At 53.7% G+C, this 13,513-nt stretch overlaps 1 protein-coding gene across 1 annotated transcript in view; it reads left to right on the top strand.

Moving 5' to 3' along the window:
* LOC147084982 (Fc receptor-like protein 5) overlaps positions 1–13,513 on the top strand; it is a 184,659-nt gene extending 171,146 nt beyond the window's left edge. The window contains exon 4 of the mRNA XM_085979693.1: positions 12,830–13,513. Within this exon, the coding sequence (XP_085835819.1) occupies positions 12,830–12,867 (38 nt within the window). The 3' untranslated portion in view covers positions 12,868–13,513. The remainder of the gene's footprint in view (positions 1–12,829) is intronic.

Below are 13,513 nucleotides of genomic sequence, written 5' to 3'. Positions count from 1 at the left end.
ACACAATGTCCCGTTCACCCCTCACCCCGTGCTCACTGACCCACACTGGCTCATCTAAACCTCTGCTGCCCGTCTCATAACTCACACAATGTCCCGTTCACCCCTCACCCCGTGCTCACTGACCCACACTGGCTCATCTAAACCTCTGCTGCCCGTCTCATAACTCACACAATGTCCGTTCACCCCTCACCCCGTGCTCACTGACCCACACTGGCTCATCTAAACCTCTGCTGCCCGTCTCATAACTCACACAATGTCCCGTTCACCCCTCACCCCGTGCTCACTGACCCACACTGGCTCATCTAAACCTCTGCTGCCCGTCTCATAACTCGCACAATGTCCGTTCACCCCTCACCCCGTGCTCACTGACCCACACTGGCTCATCTAAACCTCTGCTGCCTGTCTCATAACTCACACAATGTCCGTTCACCCCTCAACCCGTGCTCACTGACCCACACTGGCTCATCTAAACCTCTGCTGCCCGTCTCATAACTCACACAATGTCCCGTTCACCCCTCACCCCGTGCTCACTGACCCACACTGGCTCATCTAAACCTCTGCTGCCCGTCTCATAACTCGCACAGTATCCCGTTCACCCCTCACCCCGTGCTCGCTGACCGACACTGGCTCATCTAAACCTCTGCTGCCCGTCTCATAACTCACACAATGTCCGTTCACCCCTCACCCCGAGCTCACTGACCCACACTGGCTCATCTAAACCTCTGCTGCCCGTCTCATAACTCGCACAATGTCCCATTCACCCCTCACCCCGTGCTCACTGACCCACACTGGCTCATCTAAACCTCTGCTGCCCGTCTCATAACTCACACAATGTCCGTTCACCCCTCACCCTGTGCTCACTGACCCACACCGACTCATCTAAACCTCTGCTGCCCGTCTCATAACTCACACAATGTCCGTTCACCCCTCACCCTGTGCTCACTGACCCACACTGGCTCATCTAAACCTCTGCTGCCTGTCTCATAACTCGCACAATGTCCCATTCACCCCTCACCCCGTGCTCACTGACCCACACTGGCTCATCTAAACCTCTGCTGCCCATCTCATAACTCACACAATGTCCGTTCACCCCTCACCCTGTGCTCACTGACCCACACCGACTCATCTAAACCTCTGCTGCCCGTCTCATAACTCACACAATGTCCGTTCACCCCTCACCCCGTGCTCACTGACCCACACTGGCTCATCTAAACCTCTGCTGCCCGTCTCATAACTCGCACAAAGTCCCGTTCACCCCTCACCCCGAGCTCACTGACCCACACTGGCTCATCTAAACCTCTGCTGCCCGTCTCATAACTCACACAATGTCCGTTCACCCCTCACCCCGTGCTCACTGACCCACACTGGCTCATCTAAACCTCTGCTGCCCGTCTCATAACTCACACAATGTCCCGTTCACCCCTCACCCCGTGCTCGCTGACCCACACTGGCTCATCTAAACCTCTGCTGCCCGTCTCATAACTCACACAATGTCCCGTTCACCCCTCACCCCGTGCTCACTGACCCACACTGGCTCATCTAAACCTCTGCTGCCCGTCTCATAACTCACACAATGTCCGTTCACCCCTCACCCCGTGCTCACTGACCCACACTGGCTCATCTAAACCTCTGCTGCCCGTCTCATAACTCGCACAGTATCCCGTTCACCCCTCACCCCGTGCTCGCTGACCGACACTGGCTCATCTAAACCTCTGCTGCCCGTCTCATAACTCGCACAATGTCCCGTTCACCCCTCACCCCGTGCTCGCTGACCCACACTGGCTCATCTAAACCTCTGCTGCCCGTCTCATAACTCGCACAATGTCCCGTTCACCCCTCACCCCGTGCTCGCTGACCCACACTGGCTCATCTAAACCTCTGCTGCCCGTCTCATAACTCACACAATGTCCGTTCACCCCTCACACCGTGCTCACTGACCCACACTGGCTCATCTAAACCTCTGCTGCCCGTCTCATAACTCGCACAATGTCCGTTAATCCCTCACCCCGTGCTCACTGACCCACACTGGCTCATCTAAACCTCTGCTGCCCGTCTCATAACTCGCACAAAGTCCGTTCACCCCTCACCCCGTGCTCGCTGACCCACACTGGCTCATCTAAACCTCTGCTGCCCGTCTCATAACTCGCACAATGTCCGTTAATCCCTCACCCCGTGCTTGCTGACCCACACTGGCTCATCTAAACCTCTGCTGCCCGTCTCATAACTCGCACAATGTCCCGTTCACCCCTCACCCCGTGCTCGCTGACCCACACTGGCTCATCTAAACCTCTGCTGCCCGTCTCATAACTCACACAATGTCCGTTCACCCCTCACCCCGTGCTCACTGACCCACACTGGCTCATCTAAACCTCTGCTGCCCGTCTCATAACTCGCACAATGTCCGTTAATCCCTCACCCCGTGCTCACTGACCCACACTGGCTCATCTAAACCTCTGCTGCCCGTCTCATAACTCGCACAAAGTCCCGTTCACCCCTCACCCCGTGCTCGCTGACCCACACTGGCTCATCTAAACCTCTGCTGCCCATCTCATAACTCGCACAATGTCCCGTTCACCCCTCACCCCGTGCTCACTGACCCACACTGGCTCATCTAAACCTCTGCTGCCCGTCTCATAACTCGCACTATGTCCGTTCACCCCTCACCCCGTGCTCACTGACCCACACTGGCTCATCTAAACCTCTGCTGCCCGTCTCATAACTCACACAATGTCCCGTTCACCCCTCACCCCGTGCTCACTGACCCACACGGGCTCATCTAAACCTCTGCTGCCCGTCTCATAACTCGCACAATGTCCCGTTCACCCCTCACCCCGTGCTCACTGACCCACACTGGCTCATCTAAACCTCTGCTGCCCGTCTCATAACTCACACAATGTCCGTTCACCCCTCACCCCGTGCTCACTGACCCACACTGGCTCATCTAAACCTCTGCTGCCCGTCTCATAACTCACTCAATGTCCGTTCACCCCTCACCCTGTGCTCACTGACCCACACTGGCTCATCTAAACCTCTGCTGCCCGTCTCATAACTCACACAATGTCCGTTCACCCCTCACCCCGTGCTCGCTGACCCACACTGGCTCATCTAAACCTCTGCTGCCCGTCTCATAACTCGCACAATGTCCCGTTCACCTCTCACCCCGTGCTCACTGACCCACACTGGCTCATCTAAACCTCTGCTGCCCGTCTCATAACTCACACAATGTCCGTTCACCCCTCACCCCGTGCTCGCTGACCCACACTGGCTCATCTAAACCTCTGCTGCCCGTCTCATAACTCACACAATGTCCGTTCACCCTTCACCCCGTGCTCACTGACCCACACTGGCTCATCTAAACCTCTGCTGCCCGTCTCATAACTCGCACAATGTCCGTTCACCCCTCACCCCGTGCTCACTGACCCACACTGGCTCATCTAAACCTCTGCTGCCTGTCTCATAACTCACACAATGTCCCGTTCACCCCTCACCCCGTGCTCACTGACCCACACTGGCTCATCTAAACCTCTGCTGCCCGTCTCATAACTCGCACAAAGTCCCATTCACCCCTCACCCCGTGCTCACTGACCCACACTGGCTCATCTAAACCTCTGCTGCCCATCTCATAACTCACACAATGTCCGTTCACCCCTCACCCCGTGCTCACTGACCCACACTGGCTCATCTAAACCTCTGCTGCCCGTCTCATAACTCGCACAATGTCCCGTTCACACCTCACCCCGTGCTCACTGACCCACACTGGCTCATCTAAACCTCTGCTGCCCGTCTCATAACTCACACAATGTCCGATCACCCCTCACCCCGTGCTCACTGACCAACACTGGCTCATCTAAACCTCTGCTGCCCGTCTCATAACTCACACAATGTCCCGATCACCCCTCACCCCGTGCTCACTGACCCACACTGTCTCATCTAAACCTCTGCTGCCCGTCTCATAACTCACACATAGTCCGTTCACCCCTCACCCCGTGCTCACTGACCAACACTGGCTCATCTAAACCTCTGCTGCCCGTCTCATAACTCGCACAATGTCCCATTCACCCCTCACCCCGTGCTCACTGACCCACACTGACTCATCTAAACCTCTGCTGCCCATCTCATAACTCACACAATGTCCCGTTCACCCCTCACCCCGTGCTCACTGACCCACACTGGCTCATCTAAACCTCTGCTACCCGTCTCATAACTCACACAATGTCCCGTTCACCCCTCACCCCGTGCTCACTGACCCACACTGGCTCATCTAAACCTCTGCTGCCCGTCTCATAACTCACACATAGTCCGTTCACCCCTCACCCCGTGCTCACTGACCCACACTGGCTCATCTAAACCTCAGCTGCCCGTCTCATAACTCACACAATGTCCCGTTCACCCCTCACCCCGTGCTCACTGACCCACACTGGCTCATCTAAACCTCTGCTGCCCGTCTCATAACTCGCACAAAGTCCCGTTCACCCCTCACCCCGTGCTCACTGACCCACACTGGCTCATCTAAACCTCTGCTGCCCATCTCATAACTCGCACAATGTCCGTTCACCCCTCACCCCGTGCTCACTGACCCACACTGGCTCATCTAAACCTCTGCTGCCCATCTCATAACTCGCACAATGTCCGTTCACCCCTCACCCCGTGCTCACTGACCCACACTGGCTCATCTAAACCTCTGCTGCCCATCTCATAACTCACACAAAGTCCGTTCACCCCTCACCCCGTGCTCACTGACCCACACTGGCTCATCTAAACCTCTGCTGCCCGTCTCATAACTCACACAAAGTCCCGTTCACCCCTCACCCCGTGCTCGCTGACCCACACTGGCTCATCTAAACCTCTGCTGCCCGTCTCATAACTCGCACAATGTCCGTTCACCCCTCACCCGTGCTCTCTGACCCACACTGGCTCATCTAAACCTCTGCTGCCCGTCTCATAACTCGCACAATGTCCGTTCACCCCTCACCCGTGCTCTCTGACCCACACTGGCTCATCTAAACCTCTGCTGCCCGTCTCATTACTCGCACAATGTCCGTTCACCCCTCACCCCGTGCTCACTGACCCACACTGGCTCATCTAAACCTCTGCTGCCCGTCTCATAACTCACACAATGTCCCGTTCACCCCTCACCCCGTGCTCACTGACCCACACTGGCTCATCTAAACCTCTGCTGCCCGTCTCATAACTCACACAATGTCCCGTTCACCCCTCACCCCGTGCTCACTGACCCACACTGGCTCATCTAAACCTCTGCTGCCCGTCTCATAACTCACACAATGTCCGTTCACCCCTCACCCCGTGCTCACTGACCCACACTGGCTCATCTAAACCTCTGCTGCCTGTCTCATAACTCACACAAAGTCCCGTTCATGCCTCACCCCGTGCTCGCTGACCCACACTGGCTCATCTAAACCTCTGCTGCCCGTCTCATAACTCACACAATGTCCCGTTCACCCCTCACCCCGTGCTCGCTGACCCACACTGGCTCATCTAAACCTCTGCTGTCCATCTCATAACTCACACAATGTCCGTTCACCCCTCACCCCGTGCTCACTGACCCACACTGGCTCATCTAAACCTCTGCTGCCCGTCTCATAACTCACACAATGTCCCGTTCACCCCTCACCCCGTGCTCGCTGACCCACACTGGCTCATCTAAACCTCTGCTGCCCGTCTCATAACTCACACAATGTCCGTTCACCCCTCACCCCGTGCTCACTGACCCACACTGACTCATCTAAACCTCTGCTGCCCGTCTCATAACTCACACAATGTCCGTTCACCCCTCACCCCGTGCTCGCTGACCCACACTGGCTCATCTAAACCTCTGCTGCCCGTCTCATAACTCGCACATAGTCCGTTCACCCCTCACCCCGTGCTCACTGACCCACACTGGCTCATCTAAACCTCTGCTGCCCGTCTCATAACTCGCACAATGTCCCGTTCACCCCTCACCCCGTGCTCGCTGACCCACACTGGCTCATCTAAACCTCTGCTGCCCGTCTCATAACTCACACAGTGTCCCGTTCACCCCTCACCCCGTGCTCGCTGACCCACACTGGCTCATCTAAACCTCTGCTGCCCGTCTCATAACTCGCACAATGTCCCGTTCACCCCTCACCCCGTGCTCACTGACCCACACTGGCTCATCTAAACCTCTGCTGCCCGTCTCATAACTCACACAAAGTCCGTTCACCCCTCACCCCGTGCTCGCTGACCCACACTGGCTCATCTAAACCTCTGCTGCCCGTCTCATAACTCACACAATGTCCCGTTCACCCCTCACCCCGTGCTCACTGACCCACACTGGCTCATCTAAACCTCTGCTGCCCGTCTCATAACTCACACAATGTCCCGTTCACCCCTCACCCTGTGCTCGCTGACCCACACTGGCTCATCTAAACCTCTGCTGCCCGTCTCATAACTCGCACAATGTCCGTTCACCCCTCACCCCGTGCTCACTGACCCACACTGGCTCATCTAAACCTCTGCTGCCCGTCTCATAACTCGCACAGTGTCCCGTTCACCCCTCACCCCGTGCTCACTGACCCACACTGGCTCATCTAAACCTCTGCTGCCTGTCTCATAACTCACACAATGACCCGTTCACCCCTCACCCCGTGCTCGCTGACCCACACTGGCTCATCTAAACCTCTGCTGTCCATCTCATAACTCACACACTACCCCGTTCACCCCTCACCCTGTGCTCGCTGACCCACACTGGCTCATCTAAACCACTGCTGCCCGTCTCATAACTCGCACAATGTCCCGTTCACCCCTCACCCCGTGCTCGCTGACCCACACTGGCTCATCTAAACCACTGCTGCCCGTCTCATAACTCGCACAATGTCCCGTTCACCCCTCACCCCGTGCTCGCTGACCCACACTGGCTCATCTAAACCTCTGCTGCCTGTCTCATAACTCGCACAATGTCCGTTCACCCCTCACCCCGTGCTCACTGACCCACACTGGCTCATCTAAACCTCTGCTGCCTGTCTCATAACTCGCACAATGTCCGTTCACCCCTCACCCCGTGCTCACTGACCCACACTGGCTCATCTAAACCTCTGCTGCCTGTCTCATAACTCACACAATGTCCGTTCACCCCTCACCCCGTGCTCACTGACCCACACTGGCTCATCTAAACCTCTGCTGCCCGTCTCATAACTCACACAATGTCCCGTTCACCCCTCACCCCGTGCTCACTGACCCACACTGGCTCATCTAAACCTCTGCTGCCCGTCTCATAACTCGCACAGTATCCCGTTCACCCCTCACCCCGTGCTCGCTGACCGACACTGGCTCATCTAAACCTCTGCTGCCCGTCTCATAACTCACACAATGTCCGTTCACCCCTCACCCCGTGCTCACTGACCCACACTGGCTCATCTAAACCTCTGCTGCCCGTCTCATAACTCGCACAAAGTCCCGTTCACCCCTCACCCCGAGCTCGCTGACCCACACTGGCTCATCTAAACCTCTGCTGCCCGTCTCATAACTCACACAATGTCCGTTCACCCCTCACTCCGTGCTCACTGACCCACACTGGCTCATCTAAACCTCTGCTGCCCGTCTCATAACTCACACAATGTCCGTTCACCCCTCACCCCGTGCTCACTGACCCACACTGGCTCATCTAAACCTCTGCTGCCCGTCTCATAACTCACACAATGTCCGTTCACCCCTCACCCCGTGCTCGCTGACCCACACTGGCTCATCTAAAGCTCTGCTGCCCGTCTCATAACTCGCACAAAGTCCCGTTCACCCCTCACCCCGAGCTCACTGACCCACACTGGCTCATCTAAACCTCTGCTGCCCGTCTCATAACTCACACAATGTCCGTTCACCCCTCACCCCGTGCTCACTGACCCACACTGGCTCATCTAAACCTCTGCTGCCCGTCTCATAACTCACACAATGTCCCGTTCACCCCTCACCCCGTGCTCGCTGACCCACACTGGCTCATCTAAACCTCTGCTGCCCGTCTCATAACTCACACAATGTCCCGTTCACCCCTCACCCCGTGCTCACTGACCCACACTGGCTCATCTAAACCTCTGCTGCCCGTCTCATAACTCACACAATGTCCGTTCACCCCTCACCCCGTGCTCACTGACCCACACTGGCTCATCTAAACCTCTGCTGCCCGTCTCATAACTCGCACAGTATCCCGTTCACCCCTCACCCCGTGCTCACTGACCCACACTGGCTCATCTAAACCTCTGCTGTCCGTCTCATAACTCACACAATGTCCCGTTCACATCTCACCCCATGCTCGCTGACCCACACTGGCTCATCTAAACCTCTGCTGCCCGTCTCATAACTCGCACAATGTCCCGTTCACCCCTCACCCCGTGCTCGCTGACCCACACTGGCTCATCTAAACCTCTGCTGCCCGTCTCATAACTCGCACAATGTCCCGTTCACCCCTCACCCCGTGCTCGCTGACCCACACTGGCTCATCTAAACCTCTGCTGCCCGTCTCATAACTCACACAATGTCCGTTCACCCCTCACCCCGTGCTCACTGACCCACACTGGCTCATCTAAACCTCTGCTGCCCGTCTCATAACTCGCACAATGTCCGTTAATCCCTCACCCCGTGCTCACTGACCCACACTGGCTCATCTAAACCTCTGCTGCCCGTCTCATAACTCGCACAAAGTCCGTTCACCCCTCACCCCGTGCTCGCTGACCCACACTGGCTCATCTAAACCTCTGCTGCCCGTCTCATAACTCGCACAATGTCCGTTAATCCCTCACCCCGTGCTTGCTGACCCACACTGGCTCATCTAAACCTCTGCTGCCCGTCTCATAACTCGCACAATGTCCCGTTCACCCCTCACCCCGTGCTCGCTGACCCACACTGGCTCATCTAAACCTCTGCTGCCCGTCTCATAACTCACACAATGTCCGTTCACCCCTCACCCCGTGCTCACTGACCCACACTGGCTCATCTAAACCTCTGCTGCCCGTCTCATAACTCGCACAATGTCCGTTAATCCCTCACCCCGTGCTCACTGACCCACACTGGCTCATCTAAACCTCTGCTGCCCGTCTCATAACTCGCACAAAGTCCCGTTCACCCCTCACCCCGTGCTCGCTGACCCACACTGGCTCATCTAAACCTCTGCTGCCCATCTCATAACTCGCACAATGTCCCGTTCACCCCTCACCCCGTGCTCACTGACCCACACTGGCTCATCTAAACCTCTGCTGCCCGTCTCATAACTCGCACTATGTCCGTTCACCCCTCACCCCGTGCTCACTGACCCACACTGGCTCATCTAAACCTCTGCTGCCCGTCTCATAACTCACACAATGTCCCGTTCACCCCTCACCCCGTGCTCACTGACCCACACGGGCTCATCTAAACCTCTGCTGCCCGTCTCATAACTCGCACAATGTCCCGTTCACCCCTCACCCCGTGCTCACTGACCCACACTGGCTCATCTAAACCTCTGCTGCCCGTCTCATAACTCACACAATGTCCGTTCACCCCTCACCCCGTGCTCGCTGACCCACACTGGCTCATCTAAACCTCTGCTGCCCGTCTCATAACTCGCACAATGTCCCGTTCACCTCTCACCCCGTGCTCACTGACCCACACTGGCTCATCTAAACCTCTGCTGCCCGTCTCATAACTCACACAATGTCCGTTCACCCCTCACCCCGTGCTCGCTGACCCACACTGGCTCATCTAAACCTCTGCTGCCCGTCTCATAACTCACACAATGTCCGTTCACCCTTCACCCCGTGCTCACTGACCCACACTGGCTCATCTAAACCTCTGCTGCCCGTCTCATAACTCGCACAATGTCCGTTCACCCCTCACCCCGTGCTCACTGACCCACACTGGCTCATCTAAACCTCTGCTGCCTGTCTCATAACTCACACAATGTCCCGTTCACCCCTCACCCCGTGCTCACTGACCCACACTGGCTCATCTAAACCTCTGCTGCCCGTCTCATAACTCGCACAAAGTCCCATTCACCCCTCACCCCGTGCTCACTGACCCACACTGGCTCATCTAAACCTCTGCTGCCCATCTCATAACTCACACAATGTCCGTTCACCCCTCACCCCGTGCTCACTGACCCACACTGGCTCATCTAAACCTCTGCTGCCCGTCTCATAACTCGCACAATGTCCCGTTCACACCTCACCCCGTGCTCACTGACCCACACTGGCTCATCTAAACCTCTGCTGCCCGTCTCATAACTCACACAATGTCCGTTCACCCCTCACCCCGTGCTCGCTGACCCACACTGACTCATCTAAACCTCTGCTGCCCATCTCATAACTCACACAAAGTCCGTTCACCCCTCACCCCGTGCTCGCTGACCCACACTGACTCATCTAAACCTCTGCTGCCCGTCTCATAACTCACACAAAGTCCGTTCACCCCTCACCCCATGCTCACTGACCCACACTGGCTCATCTAAACCTCTGCTGCCTGTCTCATAACTCACACAATGTCCCGTTCACTACTCACCCCGTGCTCACTGACCCACACTGGCTCATCTAAACCTCTGCTGCCCGTCTCATAACTCACACAATGTCCCGTTCACCCCTCACCCCGTGCTCGCTGACCCACACTGGCTCAACTAAACCTCTGCTGCCCATCTCATAACTCGCACAATGTCCCGTTCACCCCTCACCCCGTGCTCACTGACCCACACTGGCTCATCTAAACCACTGCTGTCCATCTCATAACTCACACAAAGTCCCGTTCACCCCTCACCCCATGCTTGCTGACCGACACTGGCTCATCTAACCCTCTGCTGCCCATCTCATAACTCGCACAATGTCCCGTTCACCCTTCACCCGAGCTCGCTGACCGACACTGGCTCATCGAAAGCTCTGCTGCCCATCTCATAACTCCCACCAAGCCCCGTTTACACATCACCACGTGCTCGGTGACCTACACTGGCTCTCCGTCCGACAATATTTCATTTTATATCTCTCATTCTCGTGGTCAATTCACTCCATGGCCCGAGCCCCACTCTATCTCCGTAACCACCTCCAGCCCGACCACCCTCTGCCTTCCTCCAATTCTGGGCTGTTGTGCATCACTGATTTTCATCGCCCCACAACACGGGAAGAGAAAGAGGCCATTCAGCCCCTCGAGCCTGTGACATATGATGAGGAGTAGGCTGTTCAGCCCTCGAGCCTGATGAAACTTTCTACTAGATAATAGATGATGTTTACTTCACCTCCAAGAAATAATAGGGGCTTGAAAGAAAGGTACTGCGATAATCGTGGGTGATTTTAATCTTCGTATATGTTGGACAAATCAAATTGGCAGTGGTAGCCTGGGGGACGTGTTATAGAATGCTTTCTGAATAGTTTCTTACAACGATACATTGTGGAAACAACCAGGGAGAAGGCTTATTTAGATCTGGTAATGTGTAATGAGACAGGATTCATTAATGATGTCATAGTAAAGAATTCTTCAGCGAAGAGTGATCATAGCTTGAAGGAATTTCAAATTCAGTTTGAGGGTGAGAAAATTGTGTCTTAAAATGTAGTCCTAAACTTATATAAAGGCAATTAAAAAAAGGTACGAAGACAGAGTTGGCTTAAATAGACTAGAAAAAGAGATTAAAGGGTAAGATGGTAGATAAGCAGTGACAGACATGTAATGAGTAATTTCATAACTCTCAGCAAAGGTTTATTCCAGTGAGAAAGAAAGAGTCTACGAGAAGGATGAACCATCTGTGGCTAACTAAGGAAGTTAAGGATGGCATCAATTTGAAAGAAAAGGCGCACAATGTTACGAAGATTAATGGTAGGGCAGAGGATTGGATCATTTTTAGAAACCAGCAAGGGATGACTAAAAATAATAATAAAGATGGAGAAGATAGATTATGGAAGTAAACTAGCAAAAAATATATAACCAGACAGTAAGAGCCTCAATAGGTATATGAAAGGGAAGAGAATAGCTAAAGTAAACGTAGCTCCCTTGGAGGATGTGTCTGGCGAATTAATAATGGGAACCAGAGAAATGGCAGAGACTTTGAACAAATATTTTGCTGACAGGTCAGATCAACAACAAAATATAACAGAATCAGATTAAAGATCATTTCAGGAATCTGTGCTACTAATATAAAATATAGTTTCTGTCCAGTGGGAAATGAGGGAGATGGGGGATGAAATGGGATTTAGTTCCAGTGTTTGAAAAAATTCAGCTCTTTCTATGATTGAACACATTTAACAATTAGATTGAATGGGTATTTCATTGCATTCTTCAGCTCCTCTCTGAATTTAGTCTGGGTCAGGACATAAATACACGTGTTTGTGCAGGAACTGAGAAGCTGCAGCATTGTTACTGTGTGTTCTGTGATAGAAACAGGGTCTGTGGGGGAGTAATAAAACCGAACATCTGCAATTCGCCCATAAATGTTAAACAAAACCAGGCCCGCCCATAACAGTATAAAACTGCCAGATATGCTGAAGAGTAAAACGATGGATTTCTTTCGATTCTCCATCTCTGGGTCCTTGTGATTCTCTCCATTGCTGCTGCCCCGGAGTCCCCTGCGGACTCTACTGGCCGCTAAAATACGTCTGATCGTCAGAGCATTGAACAGCAAAATCAGAAAGAACGGGACACAAGGGGTTAAAATTAAGTGAAACAACTCAAATGCGGCCCATGCCGGGGTAGTATAGAAGCTCTGTTTAGCGGTGCAATACCAGGGCACATTATATATTATAAAATAAGGTTCATATGTAAAGTACCAGGGGACAGACTCTAAAAAGCCCAGCACACTCACTGTTCCAATAACCACAGCCGCCGTTTTCTCGGTGCAATATTTTGTTTTCAGTTTCTCACAACAAATGGCCACAAATCGATCAAAGGTGAAAGCGACTGTGAGCCAGACAGAAACCACTGTGGTTGCAAAAACCAGGAAGCCAATGAGACTGCACACAGGAGTAATCGCCAGGAATGAAAATGGGAAATACATCCCACCGATCCACTTCAATATGGGATCTGAGATAACGACTAGGAGATCGGCCGCTGCCATTCCCACCAGGTAGAGTGTGATACATTTGGAGAGACCGCAGTTTCCTCGGGACAGGATCACAATCGCCAACAAGTTAACTGTAAGAGAGAGAAAAGGAAGCAGAGAAATTACTGAACTGACCAGGAGCCAAAGAAGCAGTTTGACAGGATCTGGGGTGAAAGTTCAAAATGTGTTGCTGCATCGAACGGTGGAATCTGATTCAAGGATCTCTGCAGCGCAGATCTAAAAATGACTGATTCTAATCTTTAGAATCCTTTTAATTATCTTGCTTTGTTCATTCACTAAACAAGTAAAATGTACATTCACCAAAACAGAATGAAGATCTGATAGCGATAAAGCCACCCGAGTAAAATCAGACTCTCACTATCTGACAGCATTCTCCTATCACCTTCAAGTCCCATTTCCTCAGTATAATTGTACTGGAAGTTACCGCAGTTCATTACCATGAATTATTCACATCGCTTCGGCGCTCTTCTCACATTC

The sequence above is a fragment of the Somniosus microcephalus genome, unplaced genomic scaffold (genome assembly GCF_052327205.1).
Source record: "Somniosus microcephalus isolate GS21.2 unplaced genomic scaffold, FLI_Smic_1.0 unresolved_chr9, whole genome shotgun sequence".
NCBI classification, from domain to species: domain Eukaryota; kingdom Metazoa; phylum Chordata; class Chondrichthyes; order Squaliformes; family Somniosidae; genus Somniosus; species Somniosus microcephalus.
Note: the sequence above shows the minus strand (reverse complement) of the source record. Positions and strands in the feature narration are given on the sequence as shown.